The sequence below is a fragment of the Pinus tabuliformis genome, chromosome 6 (assembly GCF_031772625.1).
Source record: "Pinus tabuliformis cultivar Carrire ecotype Pingquan chromosome 6, CPIR1, whole genome shotgun sequence".
NCBI classification, from domain to species: domain Eukaryota; kingdom Viridiplantae; phylum Streptophyta; class Pinopsida; order Pinales; family Pinaceae; genus Pinus; species Pinus tabuliformis.
In genome coordinates, this window is record NC_142292.1 from 1,310,759,777 (window position 1) to 1,310,783,617 (window position 23,841).

Genomic DNA, 23,841 nt, shown 5'->3' on the forward strand with positions numbered 1-23,841 from the left:
TCGAACTCGTCTATCATGACTCTACTAAAAAAGTACCCATCACTCAAACAACATCTTGACTTGACATACTACGTTTTTTCTATCTCACTTTAATGCTTAGAGGGTTATATTGATGATGAGGATCCCAATATAGGCAATGATTTTGATGATATGTAGGTATTTGTTGTAGCATGAATTTTTGTTTATGCTAGAGGCCATCTAGAGCCTATTTGTTGATGTATTTTCAGTTCAGGGAGGGATTGCACTCAATGCTATTTTGGTTATGTGCACCCTTACATGCTATATAAATGAGAACTTTTGCTTATTTGTGTATAAATTGTTTGGATTCATATGGATGCACATGTATATATATGTTTTTCTTTAAAATTTGAATATTTTATGTGTTTTTGGTCAACTAGTTTTTTGGTCCCGTTTTTTTACCAATTCCCGGTCCACAAGGTTTTTCGGTTCGATCGTTGGTTCGATTCTGATAACATTGGTCCAGAGAGGAGCTGTGAGGCTCGAATATGTACCTACTAATCAGCAAGTTGTTAATGTTTTGACAAATCATTGTCCCGAATGAAGTTTGGTTACTTCAAAGAACAATTTGGAGGTGTTGAGAATCCCTTTAAGGTTGAGAGGAAGCATTGATTGTATAGCATCACGTGATTGACAGTCTTCCTTGGGCTTAGCTAAGAGACCAAGGTTTATGTATGGGAAGATTGTCCTGGTTACTCCCTTGGGACATCAAATTGACTGAGAAACCAATGTGGTTGGGAAGTTTGGTTTTTGGTTTGGAGGCTTGAAGTGATCCCTTAAGTCATTGGGTTTGACTAAGAGACCAATGGGTTTGGTCGGGGACACTGATTTTGGAGTTCTCTCCCTTGGATCAATGTATTTGACGGAGATAGCCGGGGATAATGATATTGAGATAGGGATTCCTCCCTTGGGTCATGGACATAGAGACCTTGTTTATGGTCAGGGAGATGGACCCTATGTACTCTCTTGGGTCATTGTGCTTGACTGAGAAACCATCGCATATGGTTGGAGAGATTGGCCTCATTGATTGGTCCCATGGCCAGTTGGGCATTGGCCTTGATGCCATTGGGTTTTGGCTTATGGGATGAATTTGATGCTATGTATCTTTCCTTATGATGAGACTTGTACATCTGATCTCTCCCTCGGGTTATTACTAAGAGACTAATGGTTTGGTCGGGGAGCTTGATCTTGAGATAGATAGAGAGAATGAAAAGTACCACCCTAGCTAAGAGGAAGTGTTGAAAATTGGTAGTTTCGGTGAGTATTTACATTGGCAAAGCGAAGGAGAAATTATGAATTTATATGTTAACCAAGTCGACCTCATTTGCACAAGTTGGCACCACTCAATGAAAGGGTTTGAAACTTTGACCCCAAGGTCAAAAACCCACCTCCTAGCACATGTATAAATAGAAGTTCAATGACCTCATTTGGGACACACATCAACTCATCAATTCGATCTAAAATAGAAGAAGAACAATCCACACATGTGAAGGAGAAGAAGAATTTTTTGCGTTGACCAGCTCTCTTGTTTATGACTTTGACTAGCAATGACTTGAGTATTCTTGCTTCTATTTAACCGAGATTTCGATTGGGTTTGGAGGCCGAAATTTTCAACGGTTCATTGACTCTATTTGACCAAAGTATTGCTCTTGTTTTGGCTCATTCACTGAGGGTTGACCCCAGGTCAACATCTGCACTTTGACCAAGATCTTGATTGTGGCTCATTGACTATAATTTGATCGAATCTCAGCTCCTTTTGTTCAACTATCTCAGGCCAAAATTCAGCCCCTCTGTTGCAGACTTTGACTTGGACAACGTTGATTATTTTCTCTCTCATTTGACTAGTTTGACTTGGCATTTATTGACGTCAGAAAATTGGAATCTTGTTTAGAATATTTTTATGTACATTTGATGAACTAAATTATCTCTCACAAGGAAAGATTTATGGGTTTTCCCCTTGTGGGTTTTGCCTTGGCCGCTAGCCTAAATTTTGGTGTCTCATCTTATTGTTTACCCTGATCTCTATTGTTGCTCTATTGTTAATGGTTGAAATTTTTCATGTATAATCGCTTGATGATTGAAATGCTCTAAAGAAGTCAAATTGTATCATTGGAAGTAGTTATCAGTTTCAAAAATTCTACTAATCTTGATTGCACTAGAAAATCAACATGGTATTAGAGCTTTGGTAAAGGGAAAGAGCCTTGAGATCACCTTGAAGACCACCTTGAAGAGCATTGAAGTGCTTTGGGATTCTACATCTTTTATTTTGATTTGTCATCTTCTTCATGAATTTATTCATGAAAACATAAAACAAGCTTGAAGGAGCAACAAACTTCAGGGCATGGACGACTAGAATTGACCTAGTTCTTGCTAGGCATAGGGTCTTGGGTATTGTATTGGGAAAAGTTTAGGGATAATTTAATTCCCTATATTGTTGATCACAAATCCTCCAAGGAGATGTATGATGCCCTCATTGAATGTACACCATCAACAACATCAATCAATCTATAAGTCTAAGAAGCTAGCTACGTGATGTCAAGATGACAAAGAATGATACTATGGCATCATACTTCGTAAAAATATCTCAAATAAGAGATCAACTCAAAGCTATTGATGAAGAAGTATCCAACAAAGAATTAGGAGCTATGGCAATAGGTGCTCTACCTAAATCTTGGGATCCTTTTGCAACAAGCATCAGTGGCAGAGAAAACACACCTTCCTTTGACAAGTTATGGACTACTTGCATTCAAGAAGAATCAAGACTCTTATCCAAAGGCAAGATTGCAAATCCAGGTGACGTCTCTCGCGCTTTTGCAACTCACTCAAAGAATATAAGAGGTAAGAAACTTTGGAAGATTTCAAAGAAGTTCAGGTGGAAGACCTAATTCAAGATCTGCTCCGAGACCTGCTCCTGGAAGAGGACTTGCTCCACAAAGAAGACCTCCTCCTCCCTATCATGAAAGAAGAGAAAGACAAATGTGCAATGCTTTCATTTCCAAGCATATGGTCACTATCAAAACAGGCATCTTCAAAGGAATGATGATCGAAAAAGGAAAGGGAAACACCATGCTTCTGCAATTGACCTTAATGAATCATCTCATAAGAGGAGACCTAAGAAGAATGATTTTGATGATGAATATTCATTTTACTCTGCTATTACAGGTTCCATTGCAGGTGATGATGAAATTTGGTTGGTGGACAGTGGTGCCTCTACACACATGACTGGAAGTTGTGAACCTCTCTCTGAATTGGTTGAAAAGAAAATAGCTCAAAGGGTTGAGCATGTAGACAATGGCAAGTATGAAGTCAAGGGCATTGGTTCATCATCCTTACAATAGGAATCATGAGGTAATGCCTCTATTATAATATTTTATATGTTCCTAGTTTGAAGAAGAATTTGTTGTCTATTTCATCTCTTGAAGACAAAGGATATGGTATTACATTCGTTGATAGACAAGTTCTAGTATGGAACAAAGATTACTCATTTGAATCTGCCAAGGTCATTGGTGTACATATTGGAGGACTATATCGTCTCCTTAGACGCCAAATTCAAGTCTTGATACACAACACATCTAGCCTTTGTGAACCATGGCACCGAAGGTACGCGCATCGAAGCTTTGTCTAGAATGAAAGATTTTGTTAAAGGTGTATCTGAAATCAAGATTAAACATGATGGAGTTTGCAAAGGATGTGCCCTTGTGAAAAATGTCAAAGAACAATGTACTAAAAGTAGTAGTGATAGTAGGTCCAAAGGAATCTTGGATCTTGTGCATTCTGATGTCTATGGACCTATGTCTAACAAATCCTTGGGTGGTCATTTGTACTATGTCACTTTCATTGATGATTACTCTCATAAAACATGGATTTATTTCTTGAACCAAAAGATGAAGTATTTGAAAAGTTTCAGGAATTCAAGGCATGGGTTGAAAATGCTACAGGAAGAAGGATTAAGACACTGAGGTCTAACGATGGAGGAGAGTATGTATCCAAGGGGTTGGTTGCTTTCTACAGGGATGTTGGAATTAAGAGGGAGTCGATAGTTCCCTACTATCCTCAACAAAATGGAATTGACAAAGGAAAAATAGGACTATTATGGAAGCTACCAAAGCCATGCTTCATGATCAAGAGTTGTCGATGTTTCTATGGCGAGAAGCTTCAAAAATAGTTCTTAATGTTTAAAATAGATGTCTACACCGAATCTCGGATTACAAGACTCTTGAAGAAGTCTTCACAGGTGAGGGACTCAATGTTGAACATTTGAGAATTTTTGGTTCTCTTGTTTATGTTCATGTGCCCAAGAAGAAAAGGACGAAGTTGGAATCTTCTGGGAAGAAGGGAACTTTTGTTGGCTACAGTGAAAATTCAAAAGCTTTCAGAATCTATGTACCAAGGCAATGATCTATTGAAACTTACAATGATGTCATTTTTTATGAGGATGTTGCTTTCTAGAAATCCAAGGGATCACACTTGGACTTTGATGATGAGATGCAGGTGGCACCTAAGAATGTGGAATCGAAATCCAAAGAACCTGAACCTGAAGAACAAGAACCTCATGAAGGGTCTGATGATCCACATGAATTTGTTGATTCACTTAGAGTCACTGTACCAGAGACTAGAAAGGAACCTGCCTAGCTTGAAAGAAGTTGAAGGACATACAACACCTTGTGGGACCTTTAGGGAAAGCAAGAAGTCGAAGAAGTGCTCTGGTTATGCAGCAATGATGTGTAAGATCATTGAATTTGAGCCCTCCACCTATGAGAAAGTTGATGAACACCAAGTTTGGAAAGATGCTACAATGGAGGAGTACCAATCTATATTGAAGAATGATGTATGGAAAATCGCACCAAGGCCTAAAGGGAAATTTGTTGTGTCTTCCAAATGGATGTACAAAATCAAGCATGTAGTTGATGGAAGCATTGAGAAGTACAAGGCAATATTTGTGACCCGTGGATTATGAAGACACATTCGCTCTCGTTGCCATGTATGCTTCTATTAGATTCGTTATTGCTCTTGCTTCTATTACAGTATCAAATAGATGTCAGGGCTGCCTTTCTGAATGGAGTCATTGAAGAAGAAGTTTATATTAAGCAGCCTCAAGGCTTTGAGATTCGTGATAGAGAGAGACATGTTTGCAAATTGAACAAATCCTTGTATGGGCTTAAGCAGGCTCCTCGTGCATGGTACTCTCGCATAGATAGCTATTTGTTGAGCCTTGGTTTCAAAAAGAGTGATGTATATCCGAATTTGTACTTCCAAGTTGTTGAAGGTGAGTCCTTGATTTTGTTGGTATATGTAGATGATCTATTTCTAACAGGGGTTGAGGTTCTCATTGTCCAGTGTAAGAGGGAGCTAATTTCTGAATTTGAGATGAAGGATCTTGGTCTTATGCATTATTATTTGGGATCGGAAATTTGGCAAAAGCCTGATGAAATCTTTGTTGGAAAAGGCAAGTACACTACCAAGATCCTTCAAAAATTGGTACGATGGACTGCAAATCCATGGGCACACTATTAGTTTTTGTAACATTGGACCTACAAAATCCATCGAGGTAGTCACAGGCCTGCAGTCCACCATCCCAAATCTATCCAATATCTTCACAACATATTTTCCTTCAGATGGGAAAATTTCACCTAGCTTTTGCCAAACCTCCAACCCTAGGAAATAGTGCATCAGTCCTAGGTCCATCTCAAATTCAGAAGCCAACCCCCTCGTACATTTGTGAATGAGAGGATCTGCACTTCCATCACCACCATGCTTGATTTTGCAGAGCCACTTAGTGATGACAACCGATTTGTCTCGGGGTCTAGGGACCACATCCCAAACATCATTCTTCATAATTGACTCATATTCTTCATTCATAGCATCCTTCCATACTTGATGCTTCACAGCTTCTTCGAATGATGAAGGCTCATTTTGAATGATAGTGCTCATGGCAGTCAAATATCCTTGATACCTATTCAACTTCTTGCTTTCAGGGAAAGTCCCCCTTGGTGCAATGTGTCTCTTGGCATCTTCGAGAGTCTCCTTAAGCCATGAGGGTCTCCTTTTGGAGGAGGAAGGCTCACGAGGAGGAGGATCAATAGGATCCATAGGTTCATCAACATCAAGCATCGTTTTGTCTTCTTTTGCACCCTGATTTCCGGTGTCAACTTCTTTGTCCTTCCTTAGGATAGGAAGGTTGTTGATCTTCCTAAGGGCCATATCTTCGTCGAAGGTGACAGCATGACTTATCTCAATTTCTTTTTGACCAACCACATAAATTCTATATCCCTTAGAATATTCCCTATAGCCCAAAAATATTCCTTTCTTCCCATATGCACCCAATTTGCTTCTTTTCTCTTTCGGCACATGAAAATATACGAAGCTTCCAAAAATTCTAAAATGAGAGACATTGGGTTTCTTACCAGTGAACATTTCTTCGAGAGTCTTGGAGTCCAATGCTTGATGAGGGCATCGATTTTGAACATACACGGCGGTATTTGCAGCTTCAGCCCATAGGAACTTCGGAAGGCCTTGATCATGAAGCATGGCACTAACTGCTTCTACAATGGAGTGATTCTACCTTTCAGCCACACCATTATGCTCAGGAGTGTATGGTGTTGTAGTCTCCCTCTTAATGCCAGCTTCTCTGCAATAATCTTGGAAATCATTGGATTCGTACTCGGTCCCATTATCAGTCCTCAATATCTTGATTTTCTTCTCAGATTGGTTTTTGATCGAGGCTTTGAAGTGTCAGAACCAGGTGAACACTTCATCCTTCTTCTTCAAGAAGTAGATCCAAGTCTTACGAGAATAATCATCTGTAAAGATGAGATAATATAAGTATCCTCCCAAAGAGTTTACAGGCATCATACCAGATATGTCGAAGTGGATCAATTGCAATATATCTATGGGCTTGCTATTACTTGAGGGGAATGGTCCCCATGTAAGTTTTCCTTCGGCACATCCCGGACATACACCTTCATGCTCTACTTTGAACTCGGGCATACCTGCAACCATCTGTCTCACATCGGGTAGGGCCTTATAATGAAGATGGGCAAACCTCCAATGCCATAAGTTCAAATTGTAGAGATATGTCGCAAGACATGGCTCCCAATGGACTTCCTCCAACTTGATATAAAGTGTCAACCCTGAACCCAAGAGTAAAAGCATCTTTAAATTTTATTTTCCAAACATGTACCTTTCCATCAATGAATGCCACCTTGAATCCTTTGTCCTCCATGGTTGAAATGGACACCAAGTTCTTCTTGAGATCAGGTACATATAGTACTTCTTGCAGATGAATAATGTTACCTTGATTCAATTGAAGGGTAACATTCCCCACTCCCTTCACAGGACAGGTGGCATCATCTCCAAGGATGATCTCCAAGTTTGTCCCCTTTTTTATCATATTAGAGAGGGCTTCCTTGTATCCGATGAAATGCCTTGAGGCACCACTATCAATCAGCCAATTTCCCAAAGTGTCCGAAGGAGAGGCAGTGGAAAGAGCCGATATAAGATAGTACTATTTTTGCTTATTGTTAACAACATTTGATTCTTCATACCTAGAGTTCCTTGATTTCTTGGAGGATCAACCATTTCCTTGATGTCTCGCATTCCTTTTTCCTTTGCCATTGGACCTGCCATTCCTTTAATCGTTGTTGTTGAAGTTGCCCCTGGAGTGATTGTGATCATCATCATGCGATGTGTCCCTTCTATTTGGACACTCCCTTGCGTAGTGGCCAAACTTATTGCAAAAAAAGCACCTGCCCTTCCTTCCTCCTTTAGATCCAGGCTTTCCATGGAAATGACCTTTAGACCCTACATTATTTCTCCTTTTGGCATAAGTGGAGAATGCAGCAGGGTTGCTTCTATTAGAAGGCATTTCTTGCTCCACCATTCTTGTTTCTTCTTGAATGCATCTCGACATCAATTCTTCAAACCCTGGAATTCGATCATTGCTGAGGAAGGTGGTTCTAAATACATACCACTCAGGTGGGAGTCCTCCAAGGGTGGTGAGAGTAAGTTCCCTATCAGGAATGACTTCTCCAATCGAGAGTAGATCATTCTTGATCTCAGTAATCCTCAAGAAATAGGATTGAATGTCCTCGTCCTTGCCCTTCTTAATATCCTTCAACTTATTCTTGAGAAATAGAATTTGATTAGCATTACTAACCTTGAACATGCCGACCAACCTGTCGTAGATCTCCTTGGAGGTCTTCAATTCGAAGATATAGGCCACCAGATGCTTGTCAATGGAATCCCTAATAATCTTCTTCACTTTGACTTCAACCCTATTGTACTTGGTCTTCGCAGCAGTTGGTGCATTTGAAGGAGGCTCGGGGATTTTACCTTGCACATAATCCATTACTTCTTTTTCTTCCAAGGTCAAATCAAGAGACATCTTCCATCCATGATAGTCAGATTTATCATGGAGCTTGCCTTCAACCGGGAAGTAGGATGAGGGACCCATTGAGCCTTTTGTCCTTGTCCAACTGTCTTTGGTGATTTCTCTTTCACTCTTGCTTGGGCTTTGTCTTCACCTCAACTCTGATACCATGTTAATTTTAGACAACAATGGTATGTTCTATGCTTTAGAGCAATTTTACTTCAATTTCTTAATTATTCGAATATCAATATCCAGTTTAGCAATCACATCAAGATGATAGTAAAATGCAAATAGAACATAAACATAAATAGTAGAAGACAAGCCAAGACAAGAGGACACAAGATGTGACACCAACTAGGGACAAACCCCAATGTGGGGAAACCCTTGATCAAATCTTCTTTTAGTCTTCAATAGTTCAACAGAGAGAGATAATACAATATACAAATCTGATAATTTATAATAGCAGCAAAGAGCCCTAACCTGAAAAGTCAACGTTGGTCAACAGGGCAGATTTGACCCTCAGCAAATCGGTCAACTTTAGTCAACTTCAGCCTCCAAACAGCGAGATAAAAGGCCCTCAAAACAGTCAAATTCAGCCCAGTCAAAGTCTGGTCAAACAGCCCACCTGCGATCAGTGCTAGCTGCAGTGAACGCTGGTCAACAGTCAACATTTAGACTCAATTTTTGTGCCCATTAATGTGGCCTGCCCAAATAGAGATAGCCCTCACAAAAACGCAGTCAAATGAGGTCAACGCTTGGTCAAACTATCCAAAAATTCGGTCTCTTGAAATTTCGGCCTCCTGAAATTTCGGCCTCCTGCAATTTCGCTGTCTTGAAATTTCGAACGTGTGGAGAGAGAGAGAAGTGTGAAGATGAGTGTGTCCAAATGAGGCTAAGTCACCTTCTATTTATATGCAACGTTAAGGATGAATAGACATGACGGTTGGGCTTCTAAGCCTACATAAGTTTGTTGGCCGACCTTGACAATTTGACCATAGTCAAAATAAATTCATAACTTCATTTGTACATGTCAGAATCGGATGATCATTAGATCAATCCTATACATCTCAGAGAGAGGAATCCAAGAAAAATATTTGTTGTCATAAATAAGATGACCCATGTGGAGTTTGGCCCTAGTTGCCAATTTTAACATGGAGTGACAGTTGCAGACTAGTAGCAGTCAGGTACAGAGGAGTGAAGTGCAGTGTAGACAACAGTGCAGAGTGGCACAATGGCAGAGTCAATAGCAACACAGATTCCTTGGTGGACATTGCTTAGCTAGTAGCAGTCAGGACTAGGGAGACAGATGCATCATACTAAACACAGTTGATTTAGTATTTAGGATGCTTCTCAGTTGCAGTAGCAGCAGCAATAGTTGAGAAGGAGTTGCAGTGCAGATGCAGAGTTGGCAGTAGTATGGCAGTGTCAGCAGCAGCACAAACACAGCATCAGAATTGCGCAGTGGTTGGTGGGCAATGGCAGGTAGTCACAACGGCCAGACATCAGCAGCATCACAGAGGGTGGTACAAAGACAAGGTGTTGTAGCAAAGTGTGCAGCGATAGAGAAAACACCTTCCTCACTAAGAGAGAGTGTTAGTTTTTGTAACATCAGAGGTTTTATAGTCTCAAAACTTTGTAGAGGGGCTAAAACAAAGGAGTTCTCCATAACCCAAAAGTTGTTTCTGGAAATTCCACCTAGAAGTGTCTCAATTAGATTATTAGCCTATTTTAAAATATTTCCTAAGTCTAAACTAAGGAAAAGGGGTTAATTAATCAGAATTAATTTAGATAAGGTGTGAATCATCTAGAAACTCAAACAGATCGACAGGGAATTAATTTGGGCCCATGATTAAGTTTTAATCCTGGTCGTTGGGGGTGCAATAGATAATTATAAGAAGAAGTTGATGGGTGGATGGAGAACACACTTGTGAGAACCACAGAGAGTTTGATTTCCTTGGAGAGCTCGATTTTCCAAAGAGCCAGCAGTGCTAGAAGAGTTCGAGCTTCAATAAGGAAGCAGAGACAAAGACAGGCAGAGACAATGAAGCCGAAGGAAGATTTTCAAATCTGGCGAGTGCATTTGCAAAGAGGTCGAAATTTCTCCAAGAGGCAGTGCAAAGGCTTCATTGGGCAGTTCGATTTTCTAAGGAAGGAAGACGTTTTTAGTTCCAGAGGTCGAGCAGAAGTTCCAGAGGGCCAAAGAAGCATTCTTCCAATTAGTAGCAGGCAAGACGGCTTAATCTTCAATTGCTCTGGGCTGAGCGTATAACAGACTGCAGCAGGGTGATGCACAAGTTGCGCAAAGCTAGGTGGACGACTTGATTATCAGCGGCAGTCGAGTACCGGGATTGCTTGGAGTGAGGGTAATTTTTGCCAATATTTTCTTTGCAGCATTACTAGTACTCGGCATTCAGATTGTACTCAGATGAATTCACTGTTGCATAATAATAAAAACCCTTAGATTCTGCACTGGTTTTCCCAAGTTGGGTTTTTCCAGGGACATTTGTCCAAAAATAACTATGTTAACTTTTGTGTGTGTGTGTGCTAGTATATTTCTCAGTTTCCAGTTTATCTTCTGCAAAATTTTATTTGGTGAAAATTGCAGTAGAGAATTATTCGTTGTTTGCATGGGCAAATAAATTATTAAATTAATTAACAATTAGAAGAATAATTTCCAGTTGTTGTAATAGAAGTTGAAAATTTCACACACCCATGGTGACAAATTTGAAGAAGATACGTGACTGTGAATTTGATCTGATTCATCCTTATATGTATCGCAAATTGATTGGCTCGTTGAACTATCTGATTAACACCAGGCCTGATATTTGTTATGTTGTGAACACGTTGAGCCAATTCTTGGTTAAGCCCCAACATATGCACTGGGTTGCAACGAAACATATATTGAGATATCTCCACGGCACCATTAATTATGGTTTGAGATATGTTTCTAATGGAAAATCGCAGTTGCATGGTTTTACTGATGTTGATTGGGTTGGATGCACTAATGATAGAAAGAGCACCTTTGGTCATTGTTTTAGCTTGGGCATTGCTATGATTTCATGGTCTAGTAAGAAGCAAACTTTTGTTGTTCTTAGTACGGTTGAAGTTGAGTATATAGTTGCATGTTCAGCCTGTTGTGAAGTTGTGTGGTTGCGTAAGCTATTTGTTGGTTTGTTTGATCATGTGTTAGAATCAACCATTGTATATTGTGATGATCAAAGTTGTGTAAAGCTTTCTAAGAATCTGGTTTTTCATGACAGGCCGAAGCACATTGAAATTAAGTATCATTACATCCGGAATATTGTCCAGAGAGGCGCTGTGAAGCTTGAATATGTACCTACTAATCAGCAGGTTGTTGATGTTTCGACAAAACCATTGTCCTGAATGAAGTTTGCTTATTTCAGAGAACAACTTGGAGTTGTTGAGAATCCCTCTCAGGTTGAGAGGGAGCATTGATTGTATAGCATCATGCGATTGAAAATCTTCCTTGGGCTTAGTTGAGAGACCAAGGTTTATGGTCATGAAGATTATGTTGGTTACTCCCTTGGGTCATTGAGATTGACTGAGAAACCAATGTGGTTGGAGAGTTTGGTTTTTGGTTTTGAGGCTTGGAGTGATCACTTGAGTCATTAGGTTTGACTAAGAGACCATTGGGTTTGGTCGAGGCCATTGATTTTGGAGTTCTCTCCCTTGAGTCATTGTATTTGATTGAGAAACTATATAGTCAGGGAGTTCGATATTGAGATAGGGATTCCTCCCTTGGGTCATGGACCGAGAGACCTTGTTTATGGTCAAGGAGAAGGACCTTGTGTACTCTCTTGGGTCATTGTGCTTGACTGAGAAACCATTTCATATGGTTGGAGAGTTTGGCCACATTGATTGATCCCATGGTGGGAAACCCTTTCGGGAGAAAACCCAACTGGAAGGTGAGGTTTCTCCGCTCTCTTTCTCTAAATAGAAAATGGTTGCTAGTACAAAGAAGTAAGGCTTGTGGCTCGTGAGCTACTGCAGCAAACAAATCCTCTGTGTGCTCTCTCCCGAACCCTCTCGACTACTCTCCTCATTTATAGAACAAAATGCTCTCAAAAAGAATGGAAACCCTTTTCCTCCTAGTGACCCAGTTATAACACAATCTGATAGCCTACTAGTGGTTAGGTTCGACTCCCTCAATTCTTAACTAGAGTTACAATCTAGACCCTTCTCCATCATGATCACGTGGCTAGCCCCTCTTCCATGAGTAATGAGGTTGGTGTGGTATCCTCTCAAATTATGGTGGACAAAACAAGAAGGTCAAATTCTAAGTGGCATAACTTTTGCATACGGACTCTGATTGAGACGATTCTTGCACCATTGGAAGGTCTTGTGTAGAATAGGACTAAAAGGTGCAATGGTAAAGCGGCAAAGTTTTACCCCCAAAAAATGTTGTTTGATGCCTCAAAATTGCTCGTGGAAAGTTTCAGACCCTAATTTTCCAAACTGGGTCCCGCTGGTAAAAATGGTCTTGTGAGCTAATTTCTTCACTTTTTCCACTCTAAAAGCATTGAGATGGATGACAAACAATATAACAATCCAATATGGATCACAGCTCCCATTTTGGGAGGCTTTTTCTCACCAAAAGCTTCTACCAAATGAGGTGAGGAAAATTTTCCTCCACCTTCTCTTAGGTGTACCATTAAGCCTTGCCTAGAAGTTCTCCTTTCAACCCAATCTGCCAAAGGTCATGTTGCCCCTGTCTTGTAGTTCTAAACCTCTTTTGCAAAACTATATCCTCTGTCTACTTTGCCTAAGCACCTAGTGCCAAATCCTCAAAACAAGGTAGGATTTGTTCCTCTTCCTGATCTAACATGGAAGGCTCATAGAGTTTCATATTCTCTACATTCAAAACTGAGTAAATGCACATGTATGGGGTTAGATTGAGTCTATAGGCATTATCTCCCACCTTTTCCAGTATCTCAAAGGGACCATATTGTAGAGCCTTGATTTTTCTTACCAAAACCCTGTAGCCTCTCCGTGTTCAATTATAACCATACTGTATCTCTCACCTTAAACAACTTTTCTATTCTGTGTTGATCATGCATGGCCTTATATTTTTCTTGTGACTTCCACAATGTCTCATGTGCCTATATATGGATCTACCTAATCTTCTCAACAAATTTTTCAGCCCTCAAGGCATCCCTTGTAAGATCCTTCCTCACACCCCCTTGCTACTCATATGCAATATCAAAAGGTGGACCACAAACTGATGACACATGTCAATAAATTAGGTGCATCCCATCTGCTCTACTTGGGAAAAGTAGAAAGAAAAATGTAGGAACCTTGGTTTTCGATGCAAGAAGGGCAATTTGGGGTACTTGTTACTCTCCACAAAAATCAAAAACCTTGATTTTCCATGTCCTCCAATCATAACCAAAATTGAACCATAAGCACATCTCTAAAAAGAGTATGTAGTAATATGATTAGACCCCAAAATTACGAACTTTTTAAAAATATAAAGTTTCTAAAATTTCAAGTATCAGAATCCCATGCATGCGCCAAGTATTACATGTCACATATGCACATGAGATGTCTTCTCCTTCCCTTTTGAAGCCTTCTCCTTCCAATGCATGTTACATTAAATAGGGCATCCCATAGTGTAACTTTGACAAACTATGGAAAATGAACTCGCCTAATATCAAACATTGGAACAAAGAAGATGTACTTACAAAAGTGTTGATTTGCCCGCCTAGCTTATCCTATCTCAAACATTGGAACCAATATGAATATTGAATATGGAGACTTGATTTGCACTCTAAGCAAGCTTTTATTTCAAAAAAGGTTTGCCTTTGGTGACTTTTCTCACAATGCAAAAGCTTTATATTCATAAGAAGGATGATTTTGGTCTCCATTTGCATGCTTTCCTTGGAGATTCACTATCATTAGCATGTGGTTTCCCTTATCTAATCTTCTCCAAGTGGGGAGAATGGTTGATAGAGGCTTTCTAGCTTCGAATTGTAGTTTTTCCCTTATCTATCATGAGCTAGAGATTGGTGCAACCTACTTGAGACAGCAATGTTTGAATTTAACTCCTCCAAGGTGATTTATTTTCGAAGTGAACATTTATTTCAGGGTGATTAATGTAATTATCTTCTCTCATCTCCAAGCAATTTTTTATCATAGGTTGGCTTGTACATCAAGCAAACATTTATTTAGCTTGGATGAGTGGTTCCCACTTAGGGAGTTTGTGAAAAACTTCTATCTATCTTGCATGCAAGAATTATTGGCAGAAAGAGGGCACTTCACTTGTGGCTATCTAGGGCATCATCTTTCATCAACTTGTCTTTGAAGATTAGCACTAGCACATGGAGAAGATTTTCTTGGAATGCTTTTCTTTTTCACATCAATTATTATTGGAGGGAGAAGGGCTTTATTTTTCACCTGGGTTATTCTTAAAAGGATGAAAGAACCCTTTTTAGAGACCTTGGTGCTTTTCTCAAATCATGATTCGCTACTTTGTTGTAGACTTCGATTAGGATGGAGATTCCAAGCTTGTGTAAGGACGAAACTAACTAATGCAAAGCACCTGCATTTACTCATTCTACCGTTGACTCTTGCTTTGTACAATTCCATTTTCAGTCTATAAGAGACGGAAGGTTGATTGAAACAATCATCAGTTATTTATTGAGCCAATTCATTCTTCCATTCCCATACTTCAAATTTCCTCCATGTCAAATTGATTAAATTTGTGAGTATTGGAGGTCTTACTCATGGTATTCATGTGATTGTATCCCTAAGACAGATGTGAGTAAAGTACTTGAGAAGTGATAGTCCATCCCTTGAAGTGCTAATGGTATGAAACTGACAACTTCAAGATTTGTATTAATGACTCTAGAATAAATGCCACACTCTTTTGGCGGCCAATTTTTTTTTATTGATGATTTCAATAGATTCATGTGGAATTTTCTAAATTAATTGGCCTCAGGTATATCACTGGCCCAGTCAATTTTCTCTAATTCGACTCCATGCCCATCAGATTTAAGGTGCCTCTCAAAAGCAAGTAAAAATTAGAAGTTAATTTGATGATTTTTTTTAGTTGTACACTTGCCAACCTGAAGTGAATAATTGCAGATTTACATGATACCAGTGTTGATTTCAAATTCCTAAGTGTAAATCTGAATTATACTCATTGTAATCAAGCACTTAATTGCAAAAATGCAGGTTTTTTTGGAGGCTTCATCAAGTATATCTTGCAGGTTTAAAGTATTTTGCAAGGTAAAGTTGAATAATTTTTACTTCAGATCATTAGTGATCCCCTAAGGCTAGCAAAAACCATCTCAAAGTGAGAGGCATCATTAAATACCTCGAGGACAATTCAAGTGATAACAAGTACATAGGCTCATGAACTTCAGTATTGCTCTGATACAATGTTGAAAAAAATACTCAGAACAGATGTAAGATATAGGATTTTATTAAACATGGAGTCATTTGATACAATATGGTTGATCCCCTTTTATTTTGTTCATTAGGTAGTTGAGCTACCTATATCATATATGACCTAACCACCTCACAAAAATAACACCTAAAGTCCTTTTATTAAGTATTTCTAACACATTGATATTCTAATATTAAAGCCACTTATATAATGTAATTTACTACATTGATCTTTATAATAGAGCACTGGTACTCCAACAAACCAATGACCTTGGACATTTACAAACAGAAGTTTGCAGATGCAAGAAAAAGCACTCTACATTTTGAAAACAAGAAGTAGACATTTGCATGTGAAAGGCAGGTTAATATCATTTAATTTAAAAAAGAAATTGAACTGCAAGGAGTCATCAAAGTTGTCAGACAATTGTCAAATACCAAAGCATTGAACCAACGAAACATGAAGGAAGCACAACTGACCCACAACCTTGTACCTGTCGTTTTCAAGAGTTACAGTGTGACAACAAAGTAGAATAGCCCCATGGGAGAGAGTAGCAAGGCCCTTTTTTGTATATTACGAGTAAAGAAGACAACGCATTGAGACTTATGAGAGAAATGATGAAATGAAACAACAAATAATGAGTTTAGTTGAATGGTCTCCAAGGTGGGGATCAACTTCAGTGGATGATTTGGCCTCTAACAGCTTGCCCTATTGGTGCATTTGCATCATCCCCGCTACCCTTCCGGATATGTCTTCTAGTTGGTTGCCCCAAAACACCATTGACCGACTTGCTTCTTCTAACACCAACCCCATTTGATATGGTTGTAAGTTGTGTGTTATAGCAGGAAGTGTTGTGATATTTCTATTCCATCCAGTTGACATACCTAAAAAGTTCTACAATTCCTCTCTTCCTTCCATATCAGGAACTGTTGTGATATTTCTATTCCATCCAGTTGACATACCTAAAAAGTTCTACAATTCCTCTCTTCCTTCCATATCTTCCATCTACCTATCTCACAGCACAAATTGTCTAAGCTTGTCTTAAGTTGGGATAAAACATATTTTTCTCTAAATGGCTCATTAAGTCTATGATATTCCACCACCTTAGTCTCACCTTAGACATTGAATTGTTCAAAATGCAGTTGTCGTTTTTTGTGCCTTTCGCTTCCAATTGCCCGTCCTATAGCAAACACATACATGATTATTTAGTTTCTTATGTGGGAAATCTACTTTGATGCCCAATTCTCTCTCCAGCTTTTGCAGTGCAAATCCCATGTATTCTTCCTTCCATGTAATATTTCCTTGCCAATTTGATAAGGTATACTATTAAGTTCATTTCAACAAATCTGTGTCTAAATAAAATCAGCCTCCTCATCACCTCCAATTAAAGAGGGTATAGACTTGATTCTACTAGCAAGAATTCATACTGAGTCGGATGCTTTTACTCATAAGGAGATCATCACCATATGTTTATTAACTCTTCCTATTTGGCTACATCTACTATTTGATATGCTTGAACCCCATACCTCACATCCATACAACATTGGTGCTACAATTATCTGGAATAAGGAGTTGATTGTTCCCCAATCCCATTATTCAATTTTCCTACATATCTTTTGCAGCAGAAAGGTCTCCTTCTATCCATCATGGACCCTTTTTCTTATGTATGCATCCCAGCATAATCTTTCATCAAATTCAATTCCCACGTATTTGTACCATTGGACAACCTCATTGTTGAACTTTACTGGAGGAGGGATGGTCTTCCTTCTAAACAAGAATTTAACCACCTTGGTTTACCTAATAAATATTTACTTCCATACCTATCTCTGTGCAAAATGTATCCAATTTCTCTAAAGTAACATCATCCCTACTATTTTCAACCCTCCACTTCCTTTTTTATTGATCCACTCCACCAATTTGTCAATATAGAGACCAAACAGCATTAGTGAAAGGGGGCAACCCAATATCACCCCTAATGTTGTTGCTAAAGTTATGTAATAAACCCTCTTGGGTCCTAATTTTGACATCAAGCTACTTATAAATCCTACAGACTATAGCTCTAACACATTTGGGAAACCTAATTCTCGAAGCCTTCCCGTAGTGTTTCTCTCATAACCATATTAAAAGCTTTCCTAAAGTCTATGAAGTGACACCACAACTCTTCAACTTTGAAGACCATGTCTTCTCCACCATGTGTCTTAAGGTGATGCAATGATCTATGATAGAGTGTTTAGGTCTAAAGTCATCTTGCCCTTAGCTCTCTCCCCATTATCTTGCACCCACTCATCAAGTTTCCTCTCCATTATCCCTCCAGCATTTATCTTTATGGTTGTGTAATTCCATGGGTTTTTTTTCTCCCCTTTTGAAGATAAGGGGAATTAATCTCATTATCTAACATGTTGGAAAACACTCAGATCATTTGATTGACTGGTTTTGTTATATGATGGCATATATATTTTTGTTCCCATTTGAGATGTATTGCTTATAGGCCTTCAATATCGTTAGCCTTATCCATCATCCACATCTCGATGCCTTTTATCTCAACTTTTTTTGAGACAACATATCCCTTGATAGTAATTTTCAAGGGATTTCTTCTCAATGCCACATTTTCGTAAAGTTGCTAAATATGTGTTTGTAGGATTTTATAAAATCATATGCACATGAACATATATACACAATATGATGGAGAGAGTAACACATGCATTATATTATTTAATAATGTTGCAGCAATACAACTTAGGGTTATACTAATGTAGGCTACCTATGTAAATTGTATACATGTACCACTCTCCCGTGTATCTCAACATAGACTGCATCTATATAGTACTCTAAGAAAGTTAGGTCGTCTAAGCACCTAATACATATTAGTACTAATGGATATTATCATGTTATGTTACTAACATGATACATGAACATTTATATTAACATTGGAGCTCGTTGTTTGCTCCTCCAACACCCTCCTTCAAAGTTCAAACAAAAGCTCCAATAAAGCTCTTCAACCATTGATCACCTTGAATCTACAGATGGGCTTTGAACTAGACTATATCCAAAATCAACAAATATGGGTTTTAGACTAGAGAAGACCTAACCAAGACATTTAGACTAGAACACCCCAAACCATGCAATCTGACATAATCCAACATGCAAGTGAAAATGGTTGATCAAACAAGGGACTTATTCATTATATAGTGTTGAGATCGCCACTGTCATCACTAGGAACCTTAAACCATCATCATGCCCAACACCATAATGAATACTAACTGAACCCTATCACCAAAATTCACATTTTTGCATTTTTCTAATTTTTCATATGCACCAATTCCAAATAACATCATTGTTAACTTTGATAACAATTACATGTTCTTTGTTCTTACAATTCCATTCCACCACCATACACGTCAATCCTACTATGTCGAACACATAAAAATCTACTACATAAAACGAGACAGATCATACATCTACACCACTAATAGACAAATTCATATGTTGGCACCACTATTAGCCAAACTCAGATGTCTGCCAATGTTTTTAAAACCAGCCAAACCAAAATTGGAACCAACCAGTTCAGCCAATTAGGCTTTCAAACCCTCTGAACCAGTGCTTCAACCGATTCCATACTGAACCAACCGATTCCATACTGAACCAACTAGTTTGATGTTTGAAATGGCCAGTTTAGTCCAAAATTGATCCAATTCGATCAATTTTGTAGCAAACTAACCAATATGTGGCTGCACGGAGTTTCCAACCAGAAAATGAATTTTAAATTAAAATAAAACCTACAGCTAACCTTTCCCACCCCTAAACCCTAAAATGAAGTTATATTGAGAACATAGTTTGTTATTATGTATTTGAAGCTTCATGCTTTTCTTCGAGATTGGGCACCTTCCTTGGGTATTTCATATGGCTTTCCACTACCGATGGTCTTCAGGTTTACCTGTGCCCCTAAACTACCATTGCACACACCTGTGATATATGCCTTTTCTAAATGCAGATACATCAAATCTTACTACATCACCTTATAGCCAATCTATCGACACATTCATCTATGTCCTGAAAGCCTTGGTCTTTGCTCAGATGCACTCACTGAGCCTGTTATATCTGTCATGACAAGTTAATTTATGGTTGTTTGCATCCCTACAAACTGTTGGGGACTATTGTGTTAGCCATCAATTGGGAAGAGTCACCTAAACACACAGCAACCACATTTTGTATACATGACTCTGTTAGGAATCAGCCAGCAGTTTGAACAAATACTCAGTGGTCAAATTGCACAAATGTATGTGCCGTTTTTCTTTTTCATTTCATACAAAATTGTGCTCTAGACACAATTGTGTGTTATTCCAAAAGACTTCCAAACTTTGGACATATTAATTTATTTACCTTTCTCAATTTTTTTCTTAAAAAAAAGACTACCTATCTTTTTTGTATGCATGTGTGACTTTTTCTGTCTTTGTTTTTGCATCCACCCTTGATTTATTCAAAGTCCCAAATGCCCTAGAACTCTTGTCCAGTGTAGGATTTTATAAAAATCACATACACATGAACATAAATACACAATATGATGGGGAGAATGATAAATGATATATATTATAATGTTGCAGCAAAACAACATAAGGTTAGCCTGACGTTGGCTACCCATATACATCGAACTCTTATGTACCTGAACATAGATTGCATTGTATATTACTATATTGTATATACATACTTGATTCAGATAGGTCATCTAACCACCTATGTAACATTATTACTGATTAATATTATCATGTTGTGTTACTAACATATAACAGGTTCATTCTAATAAATAAAGTGAACATTTATATTAACATTGGAGCTCATCGTTTGCTCCTCCAACACTAGCCTGCCAACGAGAGTTCATTTTCTTGTGGTTGTGTTATAACTTCTAACTCTCCCCAAAACACCGTTGGGTTCTTTCCCATGACCAGTAATGCTTCTTGTGTTTCTTTTACGAACTTACACTTTTGGATCTTCATTGCCTGTTTATATGCCTTTAAGTTCTTGCTGGCAGTTTTGTGTTTGGAGCTCTTTTTGGCTTCCTTCCATATCTCATTGAACCATAGGTATGGATAAGCTGTTCGATCTGTTTCTTGCTTTTGGATTACCCTTGCCTTGATTCCCACATTTTGCCAAGCCGAGTTTAATGGTTTTCATGATTTCTTCACACTTTGCCTCACTGTCATATGAGCTTTTCAAAAATCAGGCAAGGTGGGGTAATTCCTCCATGTCCCTTTGGAAATTTATTTTCATTGTACTTGTGTTACTGTTTAGGACGGCTGCAGGACACCAGAGGAATATTTTTTTGGGCACCCTAATGACTGATAAACCTGTGCCTGTTGTGGGGGATTTGTTCGATTAAGGTTGTGAGAACCAATAATACACAGTTTTTCACACTCAAGACCTGTGCTCTCCCAAAAAACCCATTTACCAACATGTTGCAATGTCCCAGCGAAAAGAAATGAACTGAGATAAATCCAAAAACTGTTCATTGTGCTTCTTGCTTTCCACTTGCCTTGATTCCCACAGTTTCCCGAGCTGAGTTTAATGGATTTCACGATTTTTTCACACTTTTGCTCACTGTCATATCAGCTTTTAGAAAATCAGGCTAGGTGATCATTCCTCCATCTCGCTTTGGAATTCTTTGTTTTACTTTTGTTACTCTTTAGGAAAGCTACAGGAAACCAGACGAATCTGTTCTTAATGCGATAAGCTTGGCCGTCCTTAATGACTGATAAACCTGTGCCAGTTGAAGGGGGCTTGTTTGATTAATCTTACCAGAACCAATAACACACCGTTTGGAAACTCGAGATCTGTTTCTCAGCCAAAAAAATCCATTTACCAATCCGTTGCAATGTCTGAACGAAATGTAATGGACTGAGGTAAATGCAAAACCAACCATTGACAGGCTTCAAATGTGCATCTCATCCACTAAAGTACCTTGCCCCAATACTGAACCGCCTGCATAATCATGATATTACTGTTCTTGCCACATCAATATTTTTACGAACACAATTTTTGAAAATTTCAAAACCAGATGAAGCATCAGCTGCCCCAATAAGTCAATGTGCCGCACAGCTGGCCGACGTATAATTAATAGGTCATACCAGGCAGTGGGCAAACACCGGTACTGCAGTGAAAGAACGTAACCAGTAATAGGATTGGTTATTTGAAACCAATCCTTCCCAAGGTTCAGAATATTTTACAGCAAAATAGTTCGACTAGCGAGATAAATGAAATTCTGGGCAAAATCTCATGAATTAAGCAGCCGGTTGATCGGAACCACTACTCCCTCCTCAGCATCAATCAGGCACTCATGATTGCCCAAGAATTGCTATAACTGGAGAAGAATTGCACGCATGACCGCCTAGAGGGAAAACCTCAACTAGAATAACTCGAGTGGAATATCTCCTTCTATCCAAACCTTGTACACTAAAATCGGCATCAAACCATAGAAATCCTCTTTAAGGGCTCGCTAATTAACGGCTAATGCATTTAGTAAACGACTCGTTTTTTATTCAATTAGAATTGAAATGCAAAGAAGTGAGATTTGATCTAGATCAGAACAAGGATCAGGGTTTTACGGTGATCTGTGAAATTGAAAACATAATCGGCATAAGATCTGAGGGGCCGAAAGGAGAATTTGTGCAGGTTGTACTCACCTGTGAGGATCATTGGACCAAAGGAAGGCCGGTACTGTAGTCGGAAGACATGAGGCTGCAACGATATGCGCAGCAACCACCAGGAGTGCCAGGAGATATCCCTCCATTGTTATTCCTCTGTCCCGTCCTCGGTTAGTCTGTTTCAACGGTGTACTACCAGGCCAAAGAATGTGTGGCATTAATGAAAACTGAAATGGGAGGCAACCATAGGTGTTTCCAAACCCAAGATGGGTAGCAATTTAACTTCGGTTGTGTATGGAAATGTTAGAAGTTCAATCCATGAGCTGCCGCGCTGCGTTTGTGAGGGCAAAGAGGGAGTGATTTTAATGAAAAGGTTTAAATATTTTTATACAATAATTGTGATAACATAATAAGGAATTTTATCAAAAAGTAATTGGTTTAGTATCTATCTTTAAATCCTTTTGCATTTTTGTATTGCAGAAGTGGGTTTAAGTTTTTGGATATCTTTAGGGCAGTGATCAAAATCCATACATAAAATAAAATAAAAATATTTATAGTAAATGATATATTAGTAATAAATTTATTTGTTGTAATAATTAATATGGTATTAGTAAAATTAATTATCATTTTGTATTTAATAAACATGAGAAAGGGTGAGAGTAGGGCAACAAAGTAGTATTGTTATTTTATTTCTTAATATAATATTTAAAATCAAAAATATAAAATTAAAAAAATTTGTAAAAGATAGTATGGATCGAAAGATTTTTTACTATTTTGCACCTTGGATTTATATATTGGAAAAAAAATTATGTGGTGAACAAATTAAGTGCACACTTTTAAAGCTTTATGGTATTTCTCTACATTTTTTCACCGAAGAACATGTAAATTACAATCTTTTACAAAATAATTTAAGAATTTTAACACAAAAATCTTTGTTGATTCATTTGTAGTGTATCACATTTTAACCTTTTGATATCTAATATTTTATGTTTTTAATGTGGCTTATGCTAATTACATGTCAATTGAACTATTTTTTATCTATGAGATAATAAAACAATTTTTTGTCAATAATGGCTTATCAGATTAGCGAAAGCAAGTAGCTAACGCAACACGCACTAGGGTTTGAGTCCTATCAAGCGACATGCTAGTGCTTTCTGTAGTGCTTGTGGATGCATGAAGTAATGCAACAACAATTGGAGACAAAGGCAAGTCTTGAGCAACTCTGGCAAAATGGATACCACCCCCTCCCCTCCCCACCCCCCACCCTAACTCCCACTCATGGCTACTTGATTTAGACAACTGAATTAAATGGTGCTAATAATTCTCATATAAAGCTAAATTTGGGTGCATTGGCAGTATCATGTGATTGTATTATTATATCATTTTAACATTAAAGTTATTTCATATTTATGTGG

General features: G+C 38.4%; 1 protein-coding gene across 1 annotated transcript in view; it reads right to left on the reverse strand.

Annotated features, from left to right (window-relative positions):
• The window catches only part of LOC149263431 (uncharacterized), a 142,880-nt gene extending 120,160 nt beyond the window's left edge, over nucleotides 1-22,720 (reverse strand). Inside the window, exon 1 of the mRNA XM_089426279.1 lies at nucleotides 22,466-22,720. Within this exon, the coding sequence (XP_089282405.1) occupies nucleotides 22,466-22,644 (179 nt within the window). The 5' untranslated portion in view covers nucleotides 22,645-22,720. The remainder of the gene's footprint in view (nucleotides 1-22,465) is intronic.
• Nucleotides 22,721-23,841: the final 1,121 nt, after the last annotated feature.